At 36.3% G+C, this 17,036-nt stretch overlaps 3 protein-coding genes across 5 annotated transcripts; 2 read left to right on the plus strand and 1 right to left on the minus strand.

Moving 5' to 3' along the window:
* The first annotated feature begins 65 nt into the window (after nucleotides 1-65).
* Nucleotides 66-8,398, plus strand: LOC107222074 (palmitoyltransferase ZDHHC8). The gene is made up of 9 exons (XM_015661287.2): nucleotides 66-567; nucleotides 1,010-1,128; nucleotides 1,252-1,409; nucleotides 1,498-1,670; nucleotides 1,812-2,006; nucleotides 2,182-2,326; nucleotides 3,962-4,176; nucleotides 4,348-4,527; nucleotides 5,524-8,398. The coding sequence occupies exons 1-9, from the start codon at nucleotides 386-388 to the stop codon at nucleotides 6,212-6,214; spliced, it is 2,058 nt and encodes a 685-aa protein (XP_015516773.1). The 5' UTR covers nucleotides 66-385; the 3' UTR covers nucleotides 6,215-8,398.
* A 196-nt stretch (nucleotides 8,399-8,594) lies between these two features.
* Nucleotides 8,595-10,726, minus strand: LOC107222069 (INO80 complex subunit E). Of its 3 annotated transcripts, none has more exons than XM_015661282.2 (6): nucleotides 10,568-10,726; nucleotides 10,191-10,347; nucleotides 9,931-10,112; nucleotides 9,728-9,854; nucleotides 9,372-9,544; nucleotides 8,595-8,983 (listed from the first exon to the last, which is right to left on the minus strand). In XM_015661282.2, exons 2-6 carry the CDS (start codon nucleotides 10,332-10,334, stop codon nucleotides 8,899-8,901), a joined length of 711 nt encoding a protein of 236 aa, XP_015516768.1. In that variant the 5' UTR covers nucleotides 10,335-10,347; nucleotides 10,568-10,726; the 3' UTR covers nucleotides 8,595-8,898. The 3 variants fall into 3 exon arrangements, with proteins under 3 accessions (XP_015516768.1, XP_046593644.1, XP_046593643.1); XM_046737688.1 differs by having other exon boundaries at nucleotides 8,595-8,999; XM_046737687.1 differs by having other exon boundaries at nucleotides 10,191-10,341; nucleotides 10,568-10,697.
* Nucleotides 10,727-10,823: 97 nt separating this feature from the next.
* Nucleotides 10,824-16,974, plus strand: LOC107222063 (claspin). The gene is made up of 9 exons (XM_015661275.2): nucleotides 10,824-10,990; nucleotides 11,134-11,827; nucleotides 12,047-12,199; nucleotides 12,298-12,506; nucleotides 12,609-15,601; nucleotides 15,737-15,879; nucleotides 15,970-16,179; nucleotides 16,260-16,472; nucleotides 16,649-16,974. Exons 2-9 carry the CDS (start codon nucleotides 11,141-11,143, stop codon nucleotides 16,745-16,747), a joined length of 4,707 nt encoding a protein of 1,568 aa, XP_015516761.1. The 5' UTR covers nucleotides 10,824-10,990; nucleotides 11,134-11,140; the 3' UTR covers nucleotides 16,748-16,974.
* The last annotated feature ends 62 nt before the right edge of the window (nucleotides 16,975-17,036 follow it).

The following is a 17,036-nucleotide window of genomic DNA, read 5'->3' on the forward strand; positions in this document are numbered from 1 at the left end:
TGTCTATCGATGGTAATACAGGAATCTAATCTATCGCTGTGCCGACAAAATTCATTACGGAATCTAAACCAGGTTGGCAGTCCTAACACGTCAGAGCCAACGATTGTCAAGTTACTTCATTCGGTTTCGTTTCACACAAATTTACGTCCCCGCGGCCACCTACGGCATATGTCACCAGAGCGGTGTGTGTGTTCATGCCTTTTACCTCCATGGATCGTGTACGGGGGAGCGATTGAATATTAATTATATTAGGAATGTTTTTATTAAAATAACACAAGTGGTAGAGGATGTGAACGACAAGGTTTCAGCCATCATAATAGGAAATAGTGACGATGGAAGTTCGGGCTGCAAGTTTGTTCGGATCGCAATTAACTTGTATCGGTATATGCGGCCATGTTTTCTTGTAGCAGAAATCTTCCCCATTAATAATTTGGAATTGTTGATCGTTTGTGGATCTCGAAAAGGAGCCTACAGAATGCCGAAATGCGATGTGAAAACAAGATACCTGCCAGCAACGTTCGCGTGGACGCTTCTACTTAGCACTACCACACTCTTCTTCTACTTTCCGTAAGTCGTCTTTCAATGTTAAATTCTACCTGGATATCGACTTTAAGGTATACCAGAAATGTTGAAACTTCCTCCACTTCATTTCTTTTAAATTCAGCTCAGCTAACCTAGGAGGTGATGAAAGAATTTATCCTGCAGTCTTGATTAACAGCTTTCTACATTTTCTCAGTAATTGAGTCATCGTGTCGTCATCAACTCCTATGATTTTTATATTTTCACTTTCACCGTACTAACCACATGACTTTACTCATAAATATACATTCATTGTGTGTCACATAATTAGCTGATAAGATCTTATGTTGAGAAAATATTTATCTCACATCTTTCTTCGATTTACAATCACTCGTATATGCATATCTGCTTAATTGATAAGAGAAATCTCGTTATCAGTCTTTCATCGTAATGTAACCCCAGCTATGTAACAGTTGAACAATATTTTCAGATGCCGGTATTACATATCGAATTATATATGGGTACCCGCGCTCCAAGGAGTCATTACATTCTTTGTTTTGGCAAACTTTACACTGGCTACCTTCATGGACCCTGGTGTTATACCAAAAGGTATGTGCGAAACACGGAGGACATATTGTAGATATGCGATTCATTGACATCAACGACAATCTCACCGCTGCACTTTCAACAATAGTTCATTTATAACAGCTGTACATGAATTTTAAACTTCAGCACCTCCAGACGAAGACAGAGAAGATGATTTTCGAGCTCCACTTTACAAAAATGTTGAAATAAATGGAATAACCGTGCGCATGAAATGGTGTGTCACTTGCAAATTCTATAGACCCCCGCGGTGTTCGCACTGCAGTGTTTGCAATCATTGCATAGAGGTAAATACCGATTTTCACATTTCTGCAAAATTTCAGCAAAGCCAAAGAAAACTCACTAATTTCAGTGAAAAATATTCATTTATTACAGACATTTGACCATCACTGTCCATGGGTAAATAATTGCATTGGTCGAAGAAACTACAGGTTCTTTTTCTTTTTTCTAATGTCGCTCAGCTTTCATATGCTCAGTATATTCGGACTTTGTCTGTACTTTGTTCTCGAGAAGAAAGAAAAGCTAGGTGAAGTAGACACGATCGTTGCGTATCCTTTTTCTAATCAGAATTTATATTTGACTTGTTTTGTTTAAACTATTTATGTAGATGTAGATTTAAACACGTGTGTATTTTAGAAATATGAGAATCTACAATCTTGCTCGTATCATCCTTTACCTTTACACAACAGTATGGTATTAATGGGTGTGGTAACACTACTTTTCATTCCCATATTTGGATTAACTGGATTTCACATAGTACTTGTGTCCAGAGGTCGCACAACAAACGAGCAAGTGACTGGAAAGTTTAAAGGAGGTTACAATCCATTTTCTCGAGGGTTTTTACATAATTGTTGTTATACGCAATTTGGTCCACAATATCCAAGGTAAGAGAGAGAGTAAGATAGAGAATAGAGATCCACTGTAGATCATGCATTACACTTTTCCAGCACCAAAAATTGAAATATAAATTCCAAAATTCCAATGTGGTATACAATCCCGATAGTAAACAATCCCAACGTCTGTGCAAAATATATTCAATGTCTTACTTTATGATTTCAGTTTAATAAAACCTGAAAAATATTCAGGGAAAAGGCGCGGAGCGTGCACCTCAGAGATATCTACTATAGATAGCGAAAACCAGGTAAAAACCTACATGGATAGCAGCAACGGTGTTAGAAATGCCAGTTCAAATGCTTACAATAAGGTAAGAGCTAGTGCAACACCATTTAATTTCAATCTCTGCACGAGGGTCTTACTTGATTGGTTCTTGATGCATTAGTCCTTTTTTCTCTTAATCCTATGCTGTCATTACGCGCAGTATCTCAATGTTTTAAAGACCGTATTTTCTCAGTGTTATTCAGTAAACATTGGATGCTTCATCAATGATTCAATAATCAGTCTGGTTTGTAAATTTTCACCTAATTATTGCGCTGTTCTAAAATTCTACGAAAGGTCTCAGATTGGTATCATGTAATCGGTTCGCAACTGCGGTAATCGTCTTTCTGTACTTATATTATAATAGTGTTATAGCCTCGTGCATAGATTGATTATTGCTTTTTACGATTAAAACTCGAGTACAGTATCAGTAGCGGCGTTCAAGTATAAATCTGCTGTAGTCGTAATCATCCTTTGATACTGGTTATCTGAAAGTAAACAATTCAAGGTATTAAAGCTGAATGCACGAATCAAAATAAATGCTTAATTGATGTAGAATTTCAACGTACCTACATATTTTATCGCATCATATTTTGCCTTCTCTGCTCGTTACTTAATGTATTCTTATCAGTATCTGATATGCTAATAATTGAACACTGGAAAAAAGGGTAGGAAAACTTCATTGCGTGAAGAAACACACTTTTATCAGCATGATCTGCTTTTTTTTTTTACTTATCTCTCTTCGACCTTCAGCCTTAGTCTAATATTTGACGTTGCTCGTGTGCTCTCGATGGATAGTAGTTAATTATATGCTACACTTAATTTCGTCGGGGATGAATTTTGATGGAAGAATTTTTCATTCGGATTTTCTAAAGATTATCATGTAGAGCCTCTACTTCTAAAATAGGTATCTTTGCTTACCTGTAAAAATAAATCAATTTTTATCTTTAACTTATATTCTACATTGCAAATTGTACTGCTAGAGACTTTCATAGCAATAATTCACAATCGATTTACTTATGTGATTACTGAAATACTGACTACCACTTATTGCATAATTATTATTCTTTAGAGTCTGAGTACTACTTCACAGGAAACTCCAACATCTGAGGACTATGATAGAAACAGACCAAGGCACATATGCTAGACTCCCGTTCACCTCCCGTATCAATCCACCTTTCCATCATACAACCATGTTTAACCACAATGCGTATTTTCATGTAAAGTACCTCCTTGTCTCCTTCCAAACAAATTTTAATTCTCATTAGGATAATCACGACCTGTATTTGTTCGTATTTCGAACTTATCGGTTTCTATTATGACTGAAGTCCTGTTCAGTCTAAAACAACCCTATACCTAAAGGATCATCAAATGAGTCAAAAATTTAGCACGTTTCATTATTCAAGGGTCTATTATAAAATTTAGTGCACAAATATGACTGTTCAAGCATGCTGATTTTCTAATGGACTGAAGAATTCTATTCATCTTTAAAATTTAGCTTATTACATTTCTCCAATTTATCATTTTTTAAGTTAATATTCAATTCGTTTGCATAGTCGGTGAAAATTTTATGATACTCACAGCAGTCTTTAGTTCGTTTTCTAGAAGATATTAGATTACGCACAAATACTGGTTCTGACTAATTCTAGTAAATCAGTGATGCAACATTATTTTCCAACTGCAGTTGTCTCCTGGTCGAGATGGGTCGGACACAGATATGGAGCCGACAGCTTCGCAATCAGCTGATTGTGAACCAACACCACCATTACAGCGACATGGGTCTAAAAGCAACTTCTTTCTACCACCTGTAGAAGGTAGCGATTCTCCAAGGCACCCGCCATCGTCACAACATCGTCATCCAATGCATTACCCTAGAGGCAGTCCACACCCGAGGCCAAGGTTTGATATTTGTCCTACTGATTCTACGTTTGAATTCATGCGAAATAAGTTATGATGTGAATAATGACACCGTCCGTGTGATACAAAGCTTTCTTATGTTCCTTCATCTTGTCGGTATATTTCGTTGAACAAAACCTTCGATGGTAATTGAAAACTCATTTGGTATTCCAGAGGCATGGATGGATCCCGAAGTCATACTCCTGATCCTCTGTCACCAGAGGCAGGTGGCGGTTCTCCAGCTCAAGGACCTCAACGTGGTCAAGGACAAGTTGGGGCTAGTCCTACCATGCAACAACGCATCAAAGCTATCGGGGTACCAACACCGCTTGCTATTTCCAGCCCCATTCGCAGGTATGTTTTTATCGACATACATGAATATATTTACCACACGAATGTTATTTTCCTTCAAGAACAAAATGCCTAATACAAGTAATGGCAATATGTTTATTGCTACTTAATTTCTGTTTATTTCACAGTTGTTATTCACACAGTTCCATCTTGAATGTGCAAGAAAATTTCTTTAACTAAAACTATCTTTGTGTCTACACATACGTCTTTTCACAGCTTTTTGTGTATACAAATAATTATCTACGGCGATCGTGATAGCTGTTTCACGCTTTGCTTCGTGCAATGATGGAACCAATTGAAAAATGAACCGACGATGATATTCAGTTTCTGAAACAATTCGTTCTTCTTTCGTGCAGTAGCTTAAAAGTTTCTTGTCGAAAGGATTGTGTCTTCATTGAATCACCTATATTACGATCTATGGAATTTTTACGTTTTTAAATTGAAATTTTTCGTTCTTCAAATGGCAAACAAAAATACAAATTTTTCACGACCAGTGCACGCGTAGCTATCACGTCATACAGGTTGAATTTTAAAGTTATACAAACGGTATTATAACGGCGTACTATGTGAAACGAAAATATTCTAGTGCGTTAGTCTGCATGTACGAAAGGTACAGGTATATGGTATATAGATAAGTTTGTGTCCCACCGCAGGGGGTGGTAACTCCAAGGAGCTGTTCTGGCGACATGTTGCGACCTATGGCAGGTAAACATGAACTTGATCCTATGAGGACCTACTGTAGTTTAAAAATTCTGCTTTCTTGTACACACTTAGGTATTGCTATGTATTTTCATTTACTTCACTAGTTGCCTTAAATTTTTTGAACAGGAATGACGCGCTGCTCCTGTATGTCTCGCCAGAGCCGTATTTGTGTGGCTGCAATGCTCAGCACTCGCATACCCGTTGGTTCACTGTACATTGCTATGTTACATACATGGTAACGCTAGTTGACGCTCAATGATCAAGACTAAATAGGTGAATGGAATGTCTGTGTTACAGATCCAATCCTGGAACACCGACGCAGGTACGCCGACCAGATTTCATCGGTGTAACCGAAGCTCCTACGTACTATGACATACAACAAACCCTCCATGGCCCCCAGGGTAACAATGGCACAGGGGCAGCAACTAACTACAGTCCCCAAAGACGTTTTCTTTCTGAAGGTGAATTAGTACGCCAGGGAAATGATCTCCCTTATGCCAGGACAACAAATACTGTTGACAATATCCGAGAGTTAGCCAGCTCTCCGCAGCGAGGTGTTTACATGTGGAAGGATACCTCGCCAGGCAGCTATCCAGTTCCAGCTGGTATTCCGGTTCATCAATCTCCCTCGCAACGACCTCCCCCACCTTACGATTACTATCGTTCAAATCCCACTAGTCCTACACAGCAACCATATACCAATGCTCCTAGAGCAGTTTATCACCCTGCAATGCGTGGCGGTGTTCCAGTCTTCCCACCTCATCAGCCCCACCAGTCTCCTCAAGTGAAGAGAAAAACTATGGCCACGCCGACAACTCCAACATCGGGCGACGGACGTCGCAGGCCAATGTCGTTCGTAAGGGCTCTGGAAATGACGGATTCTATGGAAATGGTAGCTGCGCCTAGTGATTCAAGATCTCAGAGGCCTACGACCCCTACGCCTGATCGTGCAAGTGTTTACGATATGAACTATGAAATATCGGTATAACCCACAGCTTCAATCTCCATTCCATCGTACGGTTGGGTGGAGGCCAGTAACAAACCACTAGCCATATTACGTTTCGTTGACTCGAAATACACGGGGACTTATACGGGTTATGAAATATCTGTTTGAATTCTCTATCAATCTGTGTCCCAGTTGGTATGTAATGATTTATGCGATGTGGTACTACGGTACAGCTTTCATATCGTATTTCCCCCAAAGTAATCCAGGATATTCACATCACGGTTCATGATTTTATTGAATTCACAACGATCATATCCTCGAGGATTGGAGATCTACACAAGACAAATATTGACAGAAACCTAGAGTAGTTCCAGAAAATCTGGCTGTATATTCATGCTATTCGCGGATACTGTTAAATATTGGAAGTAGGAAACGTCTCTTCAAAATTTTCGTTACACCCTATGTCTTGTAACAGCAGCATATTACATAACGTATTGTTCCGAAGATACGTCGATCCTGGACATAAGTGCAAGATTTGAGTAAGACCCCTAGTCCTCAGTTTCCATTTCAGGCCTTTTTTTTAGGTACTGAACATAAGTCACCTTTTATGACAAAATTGATATCACAAGATTATATTTACATATTAATTTATAAATTGCAATTTTTTTTTAAGTAGGTATATTTATCAATGGAACTTAGGTGGATTAAAATTTCGCAGCGTGAATTTCATTGGTCTAATTTTATGATTGAACTGTTTTTAAAAAACAATTTCAGTTTGTAAAGGAAATTTTCTAAAAATTCCGAATATAAGTAGACCCCGCATATGAATTGAGGTCGTTTTTTTGGGGGTCATGTTATCAACAAAAAAAACCTCGACTTATATTCGGAACAATACCTATCATACGATACAACAAAAGTAACAACTTCATACCGTTGTTGGCTCGAGACTTATCGTACTACGTAAAATTCGAATACTTTATGCGCAAAGAAGAAAAAACTTTCTTTCGTATTGCAGTAATCACACAAAACTCGTCCAACTATTGTAGTGTAAAGCGAACGTTGATAGCGAATGTCATTTCAAGTAACTTTAAGACGGCAGAAGATGACTAGAGTTTTCGTAATCCAGTTTCCAATTCTGCAAAGCATCTGCTCTTATTAGTATTTGTTGCTATTGATTCGAATTAATCTATTTTTAGTATTTGTTGAGACCGGTTTACACTTTTATACAGTGTTATCGTGGCTTGAAAGTAAGAACCACACAAAAGATGGATATTTTTATTTAGGTGTTTATCACGTTGTGGTTATCATGGCGAAATGAACCTTAGCGATCACAATTCTGAAAACCCTTCAAATAACACCTCTCCCTGTCCATTAACAAAGTTACTTAATCAACTCAAGTCATGATAAAAATTAGAATAACAAATTCATATGTGTAAAATAATCGTGAAATGTGTAGTAAGTTTTTAATATACATATTTAAAAATATTTATACACAAATAATAAATACAAGACTTTTTAATTTTTTTCTATTTGTTACGACCCTTATATTAATTTAGCAACATGTCCGTTCAAATCTTGAACAATTTGTTTTGCCAGAGATTCTTCTTGACAAAGAAAATGCCAATCCATTAATTAACAATTGCGTCTCCGGAATTTGGTTTAGTTTCATAGTTTGACCGACAGTTTATGTGACTAGCAGATAGGAGACTCATCTTGCGGGGCAGGAAACAATTTGTAATATAAACGTTAAACTTATATAATAGTTATAACTTCATTGTCCCTGTGATTCTTTGTATGATTCAATGTATTTCTGATTCATCATGTACAGAGCTATAAGAATCCGAATTACCTACTATTTTGTCGACTTTAAGCATACCAATACTGGTCTCGATATTGTGTACAAGTTGTTAAATACAAGATACATAATTGACGTTAATCACAGTTAGTGGAAGGATTACAGCAATCGTTATTGTTACTATTAATGATGCTACTGTTGCTATTATTTTCACAACATCGTGAGTATCATATTTTTTATATTTTCCTATCAAGTAAAAATTTTCTTCATTTTTCTGTCATGATAGTTGCGTAAACAGTTATGCGTGTATAAAGTCAAAGTATTTGTTTGAAATTAACGTCACTGTAACGACGCCGTTGGATTACTCTTGTATAAACGTATACCGATGTATTAAAAAAATAATTTGATATAAAGTGATCTACTGACTTGAATTTCAATGTGCAAGAATATGCGCCTGACTTACAATGATTACCCAAGGTTTCCCTGTATTGCTGTTGTAGTTATTATTGTATGAAAAATACAATGTTGTAGATAGCAATTCAATCAAATTCAACAAACGCAGCTGCAATGGGACCAGTCAGCTAAGTTTTTCGTTTTCCACTTTTTCTCTCCTTTTTTTATGGCAAAACGCGCCTGACTAAGTCATTTATCATCGTAAAATTCGTTTAACATTTCATTCAGCACTGAGTCGTTTCTTTAATTGCTTTGATACTTCTCTATGGCTGTTGCCGGAAATTATCTGGAGGAAATTATTGAAAGGTGTGAGAAAATCATTCAATGAGTACGAATAACAAGTTCCGTTCTTATGTAAAAAGATTCATTTCATTTATATTATAATGGATACAATTAAATTATTCGAATAAAATAAAGATAACTGTATGAATTGAATGTGCAATTTATAATTTATTATTAAACTATAAGTGACTGTAGATCACTCAGCTGTCATGTCCACACTGAGGCAATCTTCACCCATATTGCTTGGCGATGTCTCCAGTTCTCCGACTTCATTGGACTCACTGAAAAACGATACAACTACCAGTAATTACTACTCTGCATCGAATTGGAATGACTTGATTATAACTACAGCCTTAAATTCAAGTTCGGTCAAGATAAAAGTATTTTAGAAGAGATTTTTAATACAAGGAAAATTTTTTTTAAAAGTTTTAATTTTACACAAGTCAAGTTAACTAATAATAATATTTAATCTATAAAAATTCTTATATATTTTATAATTATTAACTCGCATATTAATTAAAATAAATATAACTAACCATCAAGAAAATGTCATCTAATTATACTTCATGTTATTAAATTAAGATCATTTATGCAAGGGATTAGAATTTATTAAATGAAGTAGTGTCGTGTGGATGTATATATTCTGGTATAAAGTAAAACAAGTTTCACCTGTCCAGTGAAGGATCATTGCTGAACATTTCTGTGGGTACTGTGGGCGGTGCCTTTTCTGGAACAAGTTCGAGGTATGTCTGGCGTGATTCTAAGTGCCGTTCTACTTCTTCTGGTGTCATATGACCGTCGGACATCAAAGATATGGGTAGCATATTATTGGATGAATGCACCTTCACATGGAAGAAAAAATGTTGAATTTTAACAAGAATACTGCTTATGATCCATCAATAAAAATGTACACATATAGGTTTTCTTTTAATACTGTTATTAATTATTTTATTATTTCAGTGGACCTAAGAGACTCACATTGAGTGACGAAAAATAGACACTTTTGAAAGAAGAAAAATACTTACTGCAGGTGTATTCTGTGCCTTGGGTGGTTTGGGAACTGGTTTCTTCTTTTTACTAGTACTGAGAGGTTTCATGGGTGCTGATTGATGATGAACCGAATGGTTGTTAACGTTTGCCTCAATTTTTTTTCTAAAATTCAATCACAAATAATTTTTTTTGTTCAACCGCCATAAGTGATAAGTAAGGATGGAAAATTTCAGGACACCTTTTGGAAGTATCAAGTCTAGAGACTTCGTCATCGGATGATTCAGTTTCATCACTTTCGGTAAAAGAAGCGTCAACTTTTTCATACTGTAGTAATCGATCGAGTAGAAAACTCTTGTCTCTGTTCACTTTTAGTAATTTCCTTTGCGTCGATCTCAGAGCTTCTTGAAAACATTCATTTTCCTAATAATAAACCAATCAATTAGTCAATCACGATATTAAATTTATATTTTGGATATCAGTAGCCAATCATTCACTTACGTAAATGAGAAACTTCAGTTTACGTTTTAGGCTTCTGTACTGTGCCTTGTAATTCGGAGCCTCTTCCTCTGGACTCTCTTCGTCGTCATCCTCTGCATCTGCGTTGTTGTTTGCGATGGACCGGCAATACCATCCTTCCAACATTGATCATCTGTAACTACGGTAATAAATCGAAGTTGAACGGTACAGATATCTTTGAAATATTACAAATTTGTGAGGAAAACATGGGATTCTCTTTCACCTTCTTATTGGAATGATCGAGGTTAATTTTCCTCCGTTAAACATAATTGCATTATACATTCGATTATTAACAAACATGACGTCTGTTAGAGAAGTGCAAAGGCTTATTAGACTAATACTGTATTAATTCAGCTCACCTGAAACACCAGAGATATTTTCTGGACGTTGCAAAAATTTGCGGCGATTGATTATTATGAAGGTAAATAAGATATTTGTGACTGGCTTCCATTCCAGGATTTGTTATCGATTCTTCCAGTGTTTCAATACTCGTTGCAAATCGACCGGAAACCGGAAAATATTTAAAACTGACAGTAGTTCACTCTCCACACCGCATGACAATATTCTCTTGGGTTGATCAATCTACCTCCACTGCACTCTCTGTGATTTTCTTCCATGTCGATGTCTGCTATTATTTTGGCGCGAAATATTATAACCGTAATCGTTGCCGTGATGAGCGAACGATGACCGCAAATTCAGGGCTCTAAACGTCTAAAACAAATTACAACGAATATTTGGTGAATTATGAAAAATAGGCTGTTAAATATCGATACGTAGCTGGAGTAAGTTAATACTTATATTTTCCCACATGAAGTTTCGTAATAAATCTGGAAACGAATTTTCTAAATGTTAAAAGTATTTACTGTTGGACTTTGAAGCTGTTTACCAAAAATTTTATATAAAATCTGTTATAATAATGTTACAGCAATAGAATGACGACTACAGAAACACCAGTAAACGTTCATAGTGATTTTCAATCAATGGGTGATGATGACTCTAGCTCAGGAGATGATGTTGTTGTACAGCGGAAAGGTAGAAGTAAACTCTTACTTTCCGACAGCGAAGGAGATGAAGGTGATACTGCTTCTGCAGAACTGAAAATGGTTGACGGAAGTGTTGCTGGTCGCAAGGAAACAACAGGTTTAGAAAAGTGTGAAGTGTCGGATGTTGAACATATGGGCTGTGGAGATACTAAGAGGTCAGAAGATGTATGTGACGGTGAACAAAAAAGTAGCGATATACCCAAAAAATCGAAAGAAGAGGTAGACGTTACTACAAATTTTTCCAAAACGATATCACAGAGCAATGAAAATGTCGGAAATAAAGAGAAGCCTAGGAATCCAACTAGGCTTTCACATATACTAGACAGTGATTCTGAAGATGAAGATTTCAATTCACTGTTTATAAAAAAGGTAGCCAGTAAGATCCAGAACTCTTCTCAGCAAACTATTAATTCCGATGACTTTTCCCAAACAATTGGTGGTCAAAAAAGTGCAAATGATAATAAACTGAAAAGAGTTATAACAAGTGATTCAGAAGACGAGAATGTCGGTGATGATAGAGAACCTCCAAGCATTACCAATGTGGCTGATAAAATTAAAAATAATAAAAATATTTTGGTAAGTATTAGATTCTTCGTTCTTTTATTATGTTTAGAAAACTGATCAGTTACATAGTCTAGTGGTCGGCATTTTTTCAAGGACATCGATAGAGATCGTTTATAAGTGAAAAATAATGTATCACATAGTGCTACAATAATAGTAGTAATCTGTTACTGCCTATGTTTTTTGAAAATTCTTGTGAAATGTCTCAAAACATTTTTAATCAACTGTCAACAGAAGCCAGGTAAAATTAGCGCACTAATTGATACGGATTCTGAAGATGATATTCCAACCAGGCGTGAATTTGAAGCATCATTAAATGAAAATGACCATTCCACGACATCGACTAATCTTATGAGCAAAAAAGGAAAGTCGGAGAAGAAACGAAGTGTACGTAAAATTTCTATAACTATATGTAATTTTCCTGTTCTGATTAAGTAATTATGTTGCTAATAATTAGACCAATAATTTGGTACGTACAATTTTAGGGATCGATTAGAGCAGCGAAGGAAGAAGCGATGCGTGAGATACATAGTGAAACACAGAGAATGCTAAGAGAAAGCCAGGTTTATCTACCTTATCATAGACCCAGACAACGCACGCTACAAGAATTTTTGAACAGAAAAAAAAGTTTGCCAAAACTACCTGCAACACTGGCTGCTGCAGCTAAAGTTAGAATGTCTGGCGAGCTTGTGGGGTGAGAATCTAAGTTCTTTCTTATTCTTGGAACGGAAATATTTAATGAGCTATGCATGCTGTGTTCGGACATAAATTGAATTGGGATAATATTTGTCGGCAGGAAAGTTTTGGAGGAGAAGGAGAAAGAAGCAAAACTCTTTTACAAATCATCGTCAGAGTCGGATAGCGAAGACCCTGGTTCCACTGCCACCAACACTCAGCTACAAGCAAAGATTGTTAATAGTGATGTGAAAACGATTCCTATCAAAGACACTCAGAAAGTCACAACTAATGACCTCCAAAATTGCCAGAATAAAAAAGAAATTCTTAAACAAGGAGACAAGAACATTGGTGTGCCAAGGAAATTGTTTAGCTCTGAGAATGAATCGAAGGTAGTTGATTGTCCCTCGCCTATTGAAGATGATGATTTTGAAGAAACGACAAGTGTAATTACACACCCTAATCAACGACGTAAAGAATTTAAACATGGTCTAAACAGTGTTAGCATACCAAGAAAATTATTTGAATTAGAATGTGAAGAGCCAACAGATGCTGATATTATAACAACCAAGGAAAGTCAGGAGGATATTAATACCGCTGACAAAGTTCAGGAAAATTTCGAGGATGGCAGTAAGCAATTAACAAATTTAATTGAGTCAGATCCACTGGTAGAGAGTCAAAAGGCTGATCAACTTGTGAATAATCAAACCACCAGGACAAACGAACCAACCGAAGATGAGGAAAATTTTGAACTTAAAATGTCGGAAGATCCTTATGAACTGGCGGATGATATGACAGATCTGCAAAGCAATAAAGTTACGGACGTTGTTGAAAATAAATTTGAATCTATAATAGACACGCCGTTCATAAATAATACCGAGGTTTTTGAATTAAACGACAAAAGGAAAACAGAATTTGAGATACGTCACGCTAATAAAATTTTGGCAGAGAATAACAAAACTAAATCTAATAAACTTCACTTGAGTTCAGTAGAGTCTTTTCAGTTATCATCAATTGGAAGCAAGTCGCAGTGCAGTAAAGAAGATCGCGAAGGTGAAGATGAACCAACAGGTCATGTTTATGGATTACCAGTACCAGAATTTGACATCGAAAAACCCAGAGTAATGAAAACTCTAATTCTACCTAGCATAATGAAATTAACTCCGAAACTTCAAGGATCGCCAGGTATGATGGTTGAACTGTCGTCTCCGAAAGCTGGTCTTGAAGAATTGAGGAAAAGATTTATAAAACACTCCATGAAAAAAACGCCCGATTCTAGTTCAGAAGTTACTGTAATGCACACAGAAGAGACCGCAAGCGGTCTGAAAGTTATAAATGAAGTTCTGCCATATAATGCACCAAGTAATGAGAAAAACGATGTTTCGGAGTTGAGCAAACCTGGCACAAAATTCGTACGCTTGAAGAAAGAGTTGCAACATCAGATGGCGGTACAACGCACCAATGAATGGAAACAAAAAGAATTAGAAATTGAAAACTCAAAGAACGATAACGTTTACGACGATGAGTTGTCTGATTGTGAAATGGCAGATGATCCTAACAAAGATGATGACCTGAGCGATACTGAAATAAGTGAACCTGAAGAAGATGATGTACCCATCACAGATAGAAGAACTTACAAGAGTTCTTTTTTGGATGGGGAGGCTGAAGTTAGTGGAGAAGAATTAGAAGAAAACCAAGAGGAAGAGTTCAGCGAAGTAGATAATACTGAGGACACGGACAGCAATAAAAGTATTAATGATAATGAAGATATATGTGAAGAAGATGAGGAGAGTGAAAACGAAGATAGTCAAAGCAATAGTCAAAGCAATAAGTTTAGCAGATTAAAACGCATAACGAAAGCTTTCGAAGATGATGATTCGAATGATTCTGAAGCAGAGGGTACTGGAACTGGTCTAAATAAAGAGGAAAAAAATAGTATCAGGAGAACGAAAACAGATGTTGATATATTTGCAACTGACAACAATAGCCAAGATGATTCAATGAGTAGTACAGAGGGTGATTTACCCGTGTATCAACGATCAGATGAAAGAAGTCAGTCCTGTGCAACACCGTCAATGACAAATAATACACTTAGTATGATTTCACCGATAACGCAATTGACAGCTTTGAACACAGGCTCAGAATTGACTAGTATAGATTTTAGATCGGTCCATAATTCTTCGCAATCAATGGAGCCTTTAGGTGTGGGAGATACCCCAGTAGAAGAAAAACATTATCATACCTACAGTCCGGAGAAACGCGAGAAGTTGCAAAAAAAATTGTTCGTCGATAACAAGGGATCACCAAACGAAACCGAATTAATGAGTTTATGCTCTGGTCCATTTTTCAACCCAAGTGATAACAATGAATTGGATAAACTGATTCATACGTCAAGAAAAACAAGCGTATCTGATGCAGAATTACTGGATTTATGCTCAGGGACCTTTGCAACTCAACCTGTCAATATTGAAAAACTTGAAGCTTTGCAAACTGAGGAACAGGTGATCGAAAAAGAAAACGAAACAAGTGATATGAAATTTTTAAGTTATAGTGCAAAGAAAACGTTACAGCAACCTCGTTCATATTCGAATCAACTTAAGATAGTATTTTCATCCGATGACGAGGATGACACTGTTAATTTGCAATTAAAAAATAGCAAGTTAAGAAAATCAAGGAAAAAAGTAAAAACATTGAAACTATCCGATGATGAGGAGGAAGATGACTGCAAAATTGCGTTAAATTTCAATGAAAAACAAGATGATGACGAAAATTTCGTTGACTATGATTCTGAAGAAAATGAGATAATAGTACCAAAGAAGGATATAAAACAAACTGCAGCTGGTTTCCTTGATGGGGAGGCAGAACTATCTGAGAGTGAATGGGGATCTTCCGATGAAGATGAAAAAGATTTGGATAAACTTGATATGGAAGAGGGAGATTTAGAAGACATTGACCAAGATCAAGTTAAAAAACAATTGGAAAAGATGCATATGAAACAAGTATTGGATGAAGACCAGAGAGAAGTTAGACTGTTACAGGAAATTTTGTTAGAAGACGGTGAACTGCATTCGGATGGTGCCAGTCGCCAGCGAAAATTTAAGTGGAAAAATATCGGTAAGCTATTTTAGAGTTATTCTGTTCTGTTCAATTCTGTGATAAAGAATCTTTGTAACCCAATAAAAAAAAAACCATTCTGAAGGTATATTAAACACATCATATTAACATGTACGATTGGCATCTTTCATTTAGATAAATTGGAAGATGATAATGAAAAAACGTTGCAGAATATAGATGAAAAAGATGATGGTTTAGAAGATCCTACTGAAGCAGAAAGTGAATTAGAATGGCGCAAACAGAGACTGGAACGTGAACAATTCTTAAAAGAGCATAAGGTATGAAATTACAAAAATTTATCACATTTCCACTGAACTTATTCAATATCAATGAAGATTTTCCAATATCAAGTTATCTCTGAATTGTAGATAAATGCAGCTGAGAAATTGGAAGAGGAAATGGATGATAATCAGTTATTCGAACTTGGCCTGAGAGCCTTAAAGAGAAACAAATGTAACAAGACTTTGAACAAAAATACATCAATTGATGGTGAAAAAACGGATTTACCCGTTCCGCGTAATACTGTTGCAGATTTATTTGCCAAGCCAGGTTCTGGAACAAAAACGTCTGCAATACAAGTGAGTACAATGATGTTCCTACTGATAGTAGGTAAGATATCCGAGTTTAACATCGTTCTGTATTCTTTCATTTTTTCTAGACCGCCATTCATCGAGGCTCGTTCTTAGCCAGGGGAGAAGAATCCTTGGCTAGGCTTTCTTTAATAACTAAGCAGAATAATGACCAAACCACCATTAGAACAAAGAATCCAAGAAATTTTGTATTCGCTCATCTCAGTCCCGCCGTCGAAGTCTCGGCTGAAGACGATACGGAGTCATACTCCCAAGAAAATAATAACACTGCAGCTGCAAAGGTGACAACCATTTAAAATGCGTACTTTCACAATTATATAATTTCAGCATACACGCATTCAGCACCTCGTTCTGAGCTTATAAGTGAATCTCTGATATTTTGAATTCGTCGGATATCAGGGCGTTTAAAAATCATTGTCTTCAATTCGCAATATCGTTATAATGGTTGATTTTTCAGTCACGAAAACGGAAACCGGCATTCAACATGACGCGGCTTGCCTCGAAGAAATCAAGGAAGGAATCTGATAAAAATAGTAGAAGTAAGCTATTCGATTAAAATGTCAAACATGTAGGAATATTTTTTTAACTTGCATAAATGATAGTGGTAACGATGTAAATATAATATAGTCAATTGCATATGCCCATAGTGTATTTGTACCTGTATCAGTGCCAATCAGTCACGAAAACCGGCAACCCTTAAAACATCAACGTGATGCATGTTGCCTATCCAGAGCTTGAGAGGCGGGATCTTTTTTAAATTTCCGGAAATTTTTAAATGACTACAAATTATAATAAAAATATTTTCAGAAGGACTTACCGCATTTTTGTTTGAAATCTTGTAAACG

Source organism: Neodiprion lecontei, chromosome 4, assembly GCF_021901455.1.
Source record: "Neodiprion lecontei isolate iyNeoLeco1 chromosome 4, iyNeoLeco1.1, whole genome shotgun sequence".
NCBI lineage: Eukaryota > Metazoa > Arthropoda > Insecta > Hymenoptera > Diprionidae > Neodiprion > Neodiprion lecontei.

Bases quoted from the DNA above. Each gene is read 5' to 3' on its own strand.
- LOC107222063 (XM_015661275.2), top strand. From the start codon at position 11,141: ATGACGACTACAGAAACACCAGTAAACGTTCATAGTGATTTTCAATCA. The intron at 16,180-16,259 runs GTGAGTACAATG...CATTTTTTCTAG, and splicing joins CAAAAACGTCTGCAATACAA to ACCGCCATTCATCGAGGCTC. The intron at 16,473-16,648 runs GTGACAACCATT...TTGATTTTTCAG, and splicing joins ATAACACTGCAGCTGCAAAG to TCACGAAAACGGAAACCGGC.
- LOC107222074 (XM_015661287.2), top strand. From the start codon at position 386: ATGCGGCCATGTTTTCTTGTAGCAGAAATCTTCCCCATTAATAATTTG. The intron at 568-1,009 runs GTAAGTCGTCTT...CAATATTTTCAG, and splicing joins ACACTCTTCTTCTACTTTCC to ATGCCGGTATTACATATCGA. The intron at 4,177-4,347 runs GTTTGATATTTG...TTGGTATTCCAG, and splicing joins AGTCCACACCCGAGGCCAAG to AGGCATGGATGGATCCCGAA.
- LOC107222069 (XM_015661282.2), bottom strand. From the start codon at position 10,334: ATGTTGGAAGGATGGTATTGCCGGTCCATCGCAAACAACAACGCAGAT. The intron at 10,113-10,190 runs GTAAGTGAATGA...GTTTATTATTAG, and splicing joins AACTGAAGTTTCTCATTTAC to GAAAATGAATGTTTTCAAGA. The intron at 9,855-9,930 runs GTGTCCTGAAAT...ATTGAATTTTAG, and splicing joins AGACTTGATACTTCCAAAAG to AAAAAAAATTGAGGCAAACG.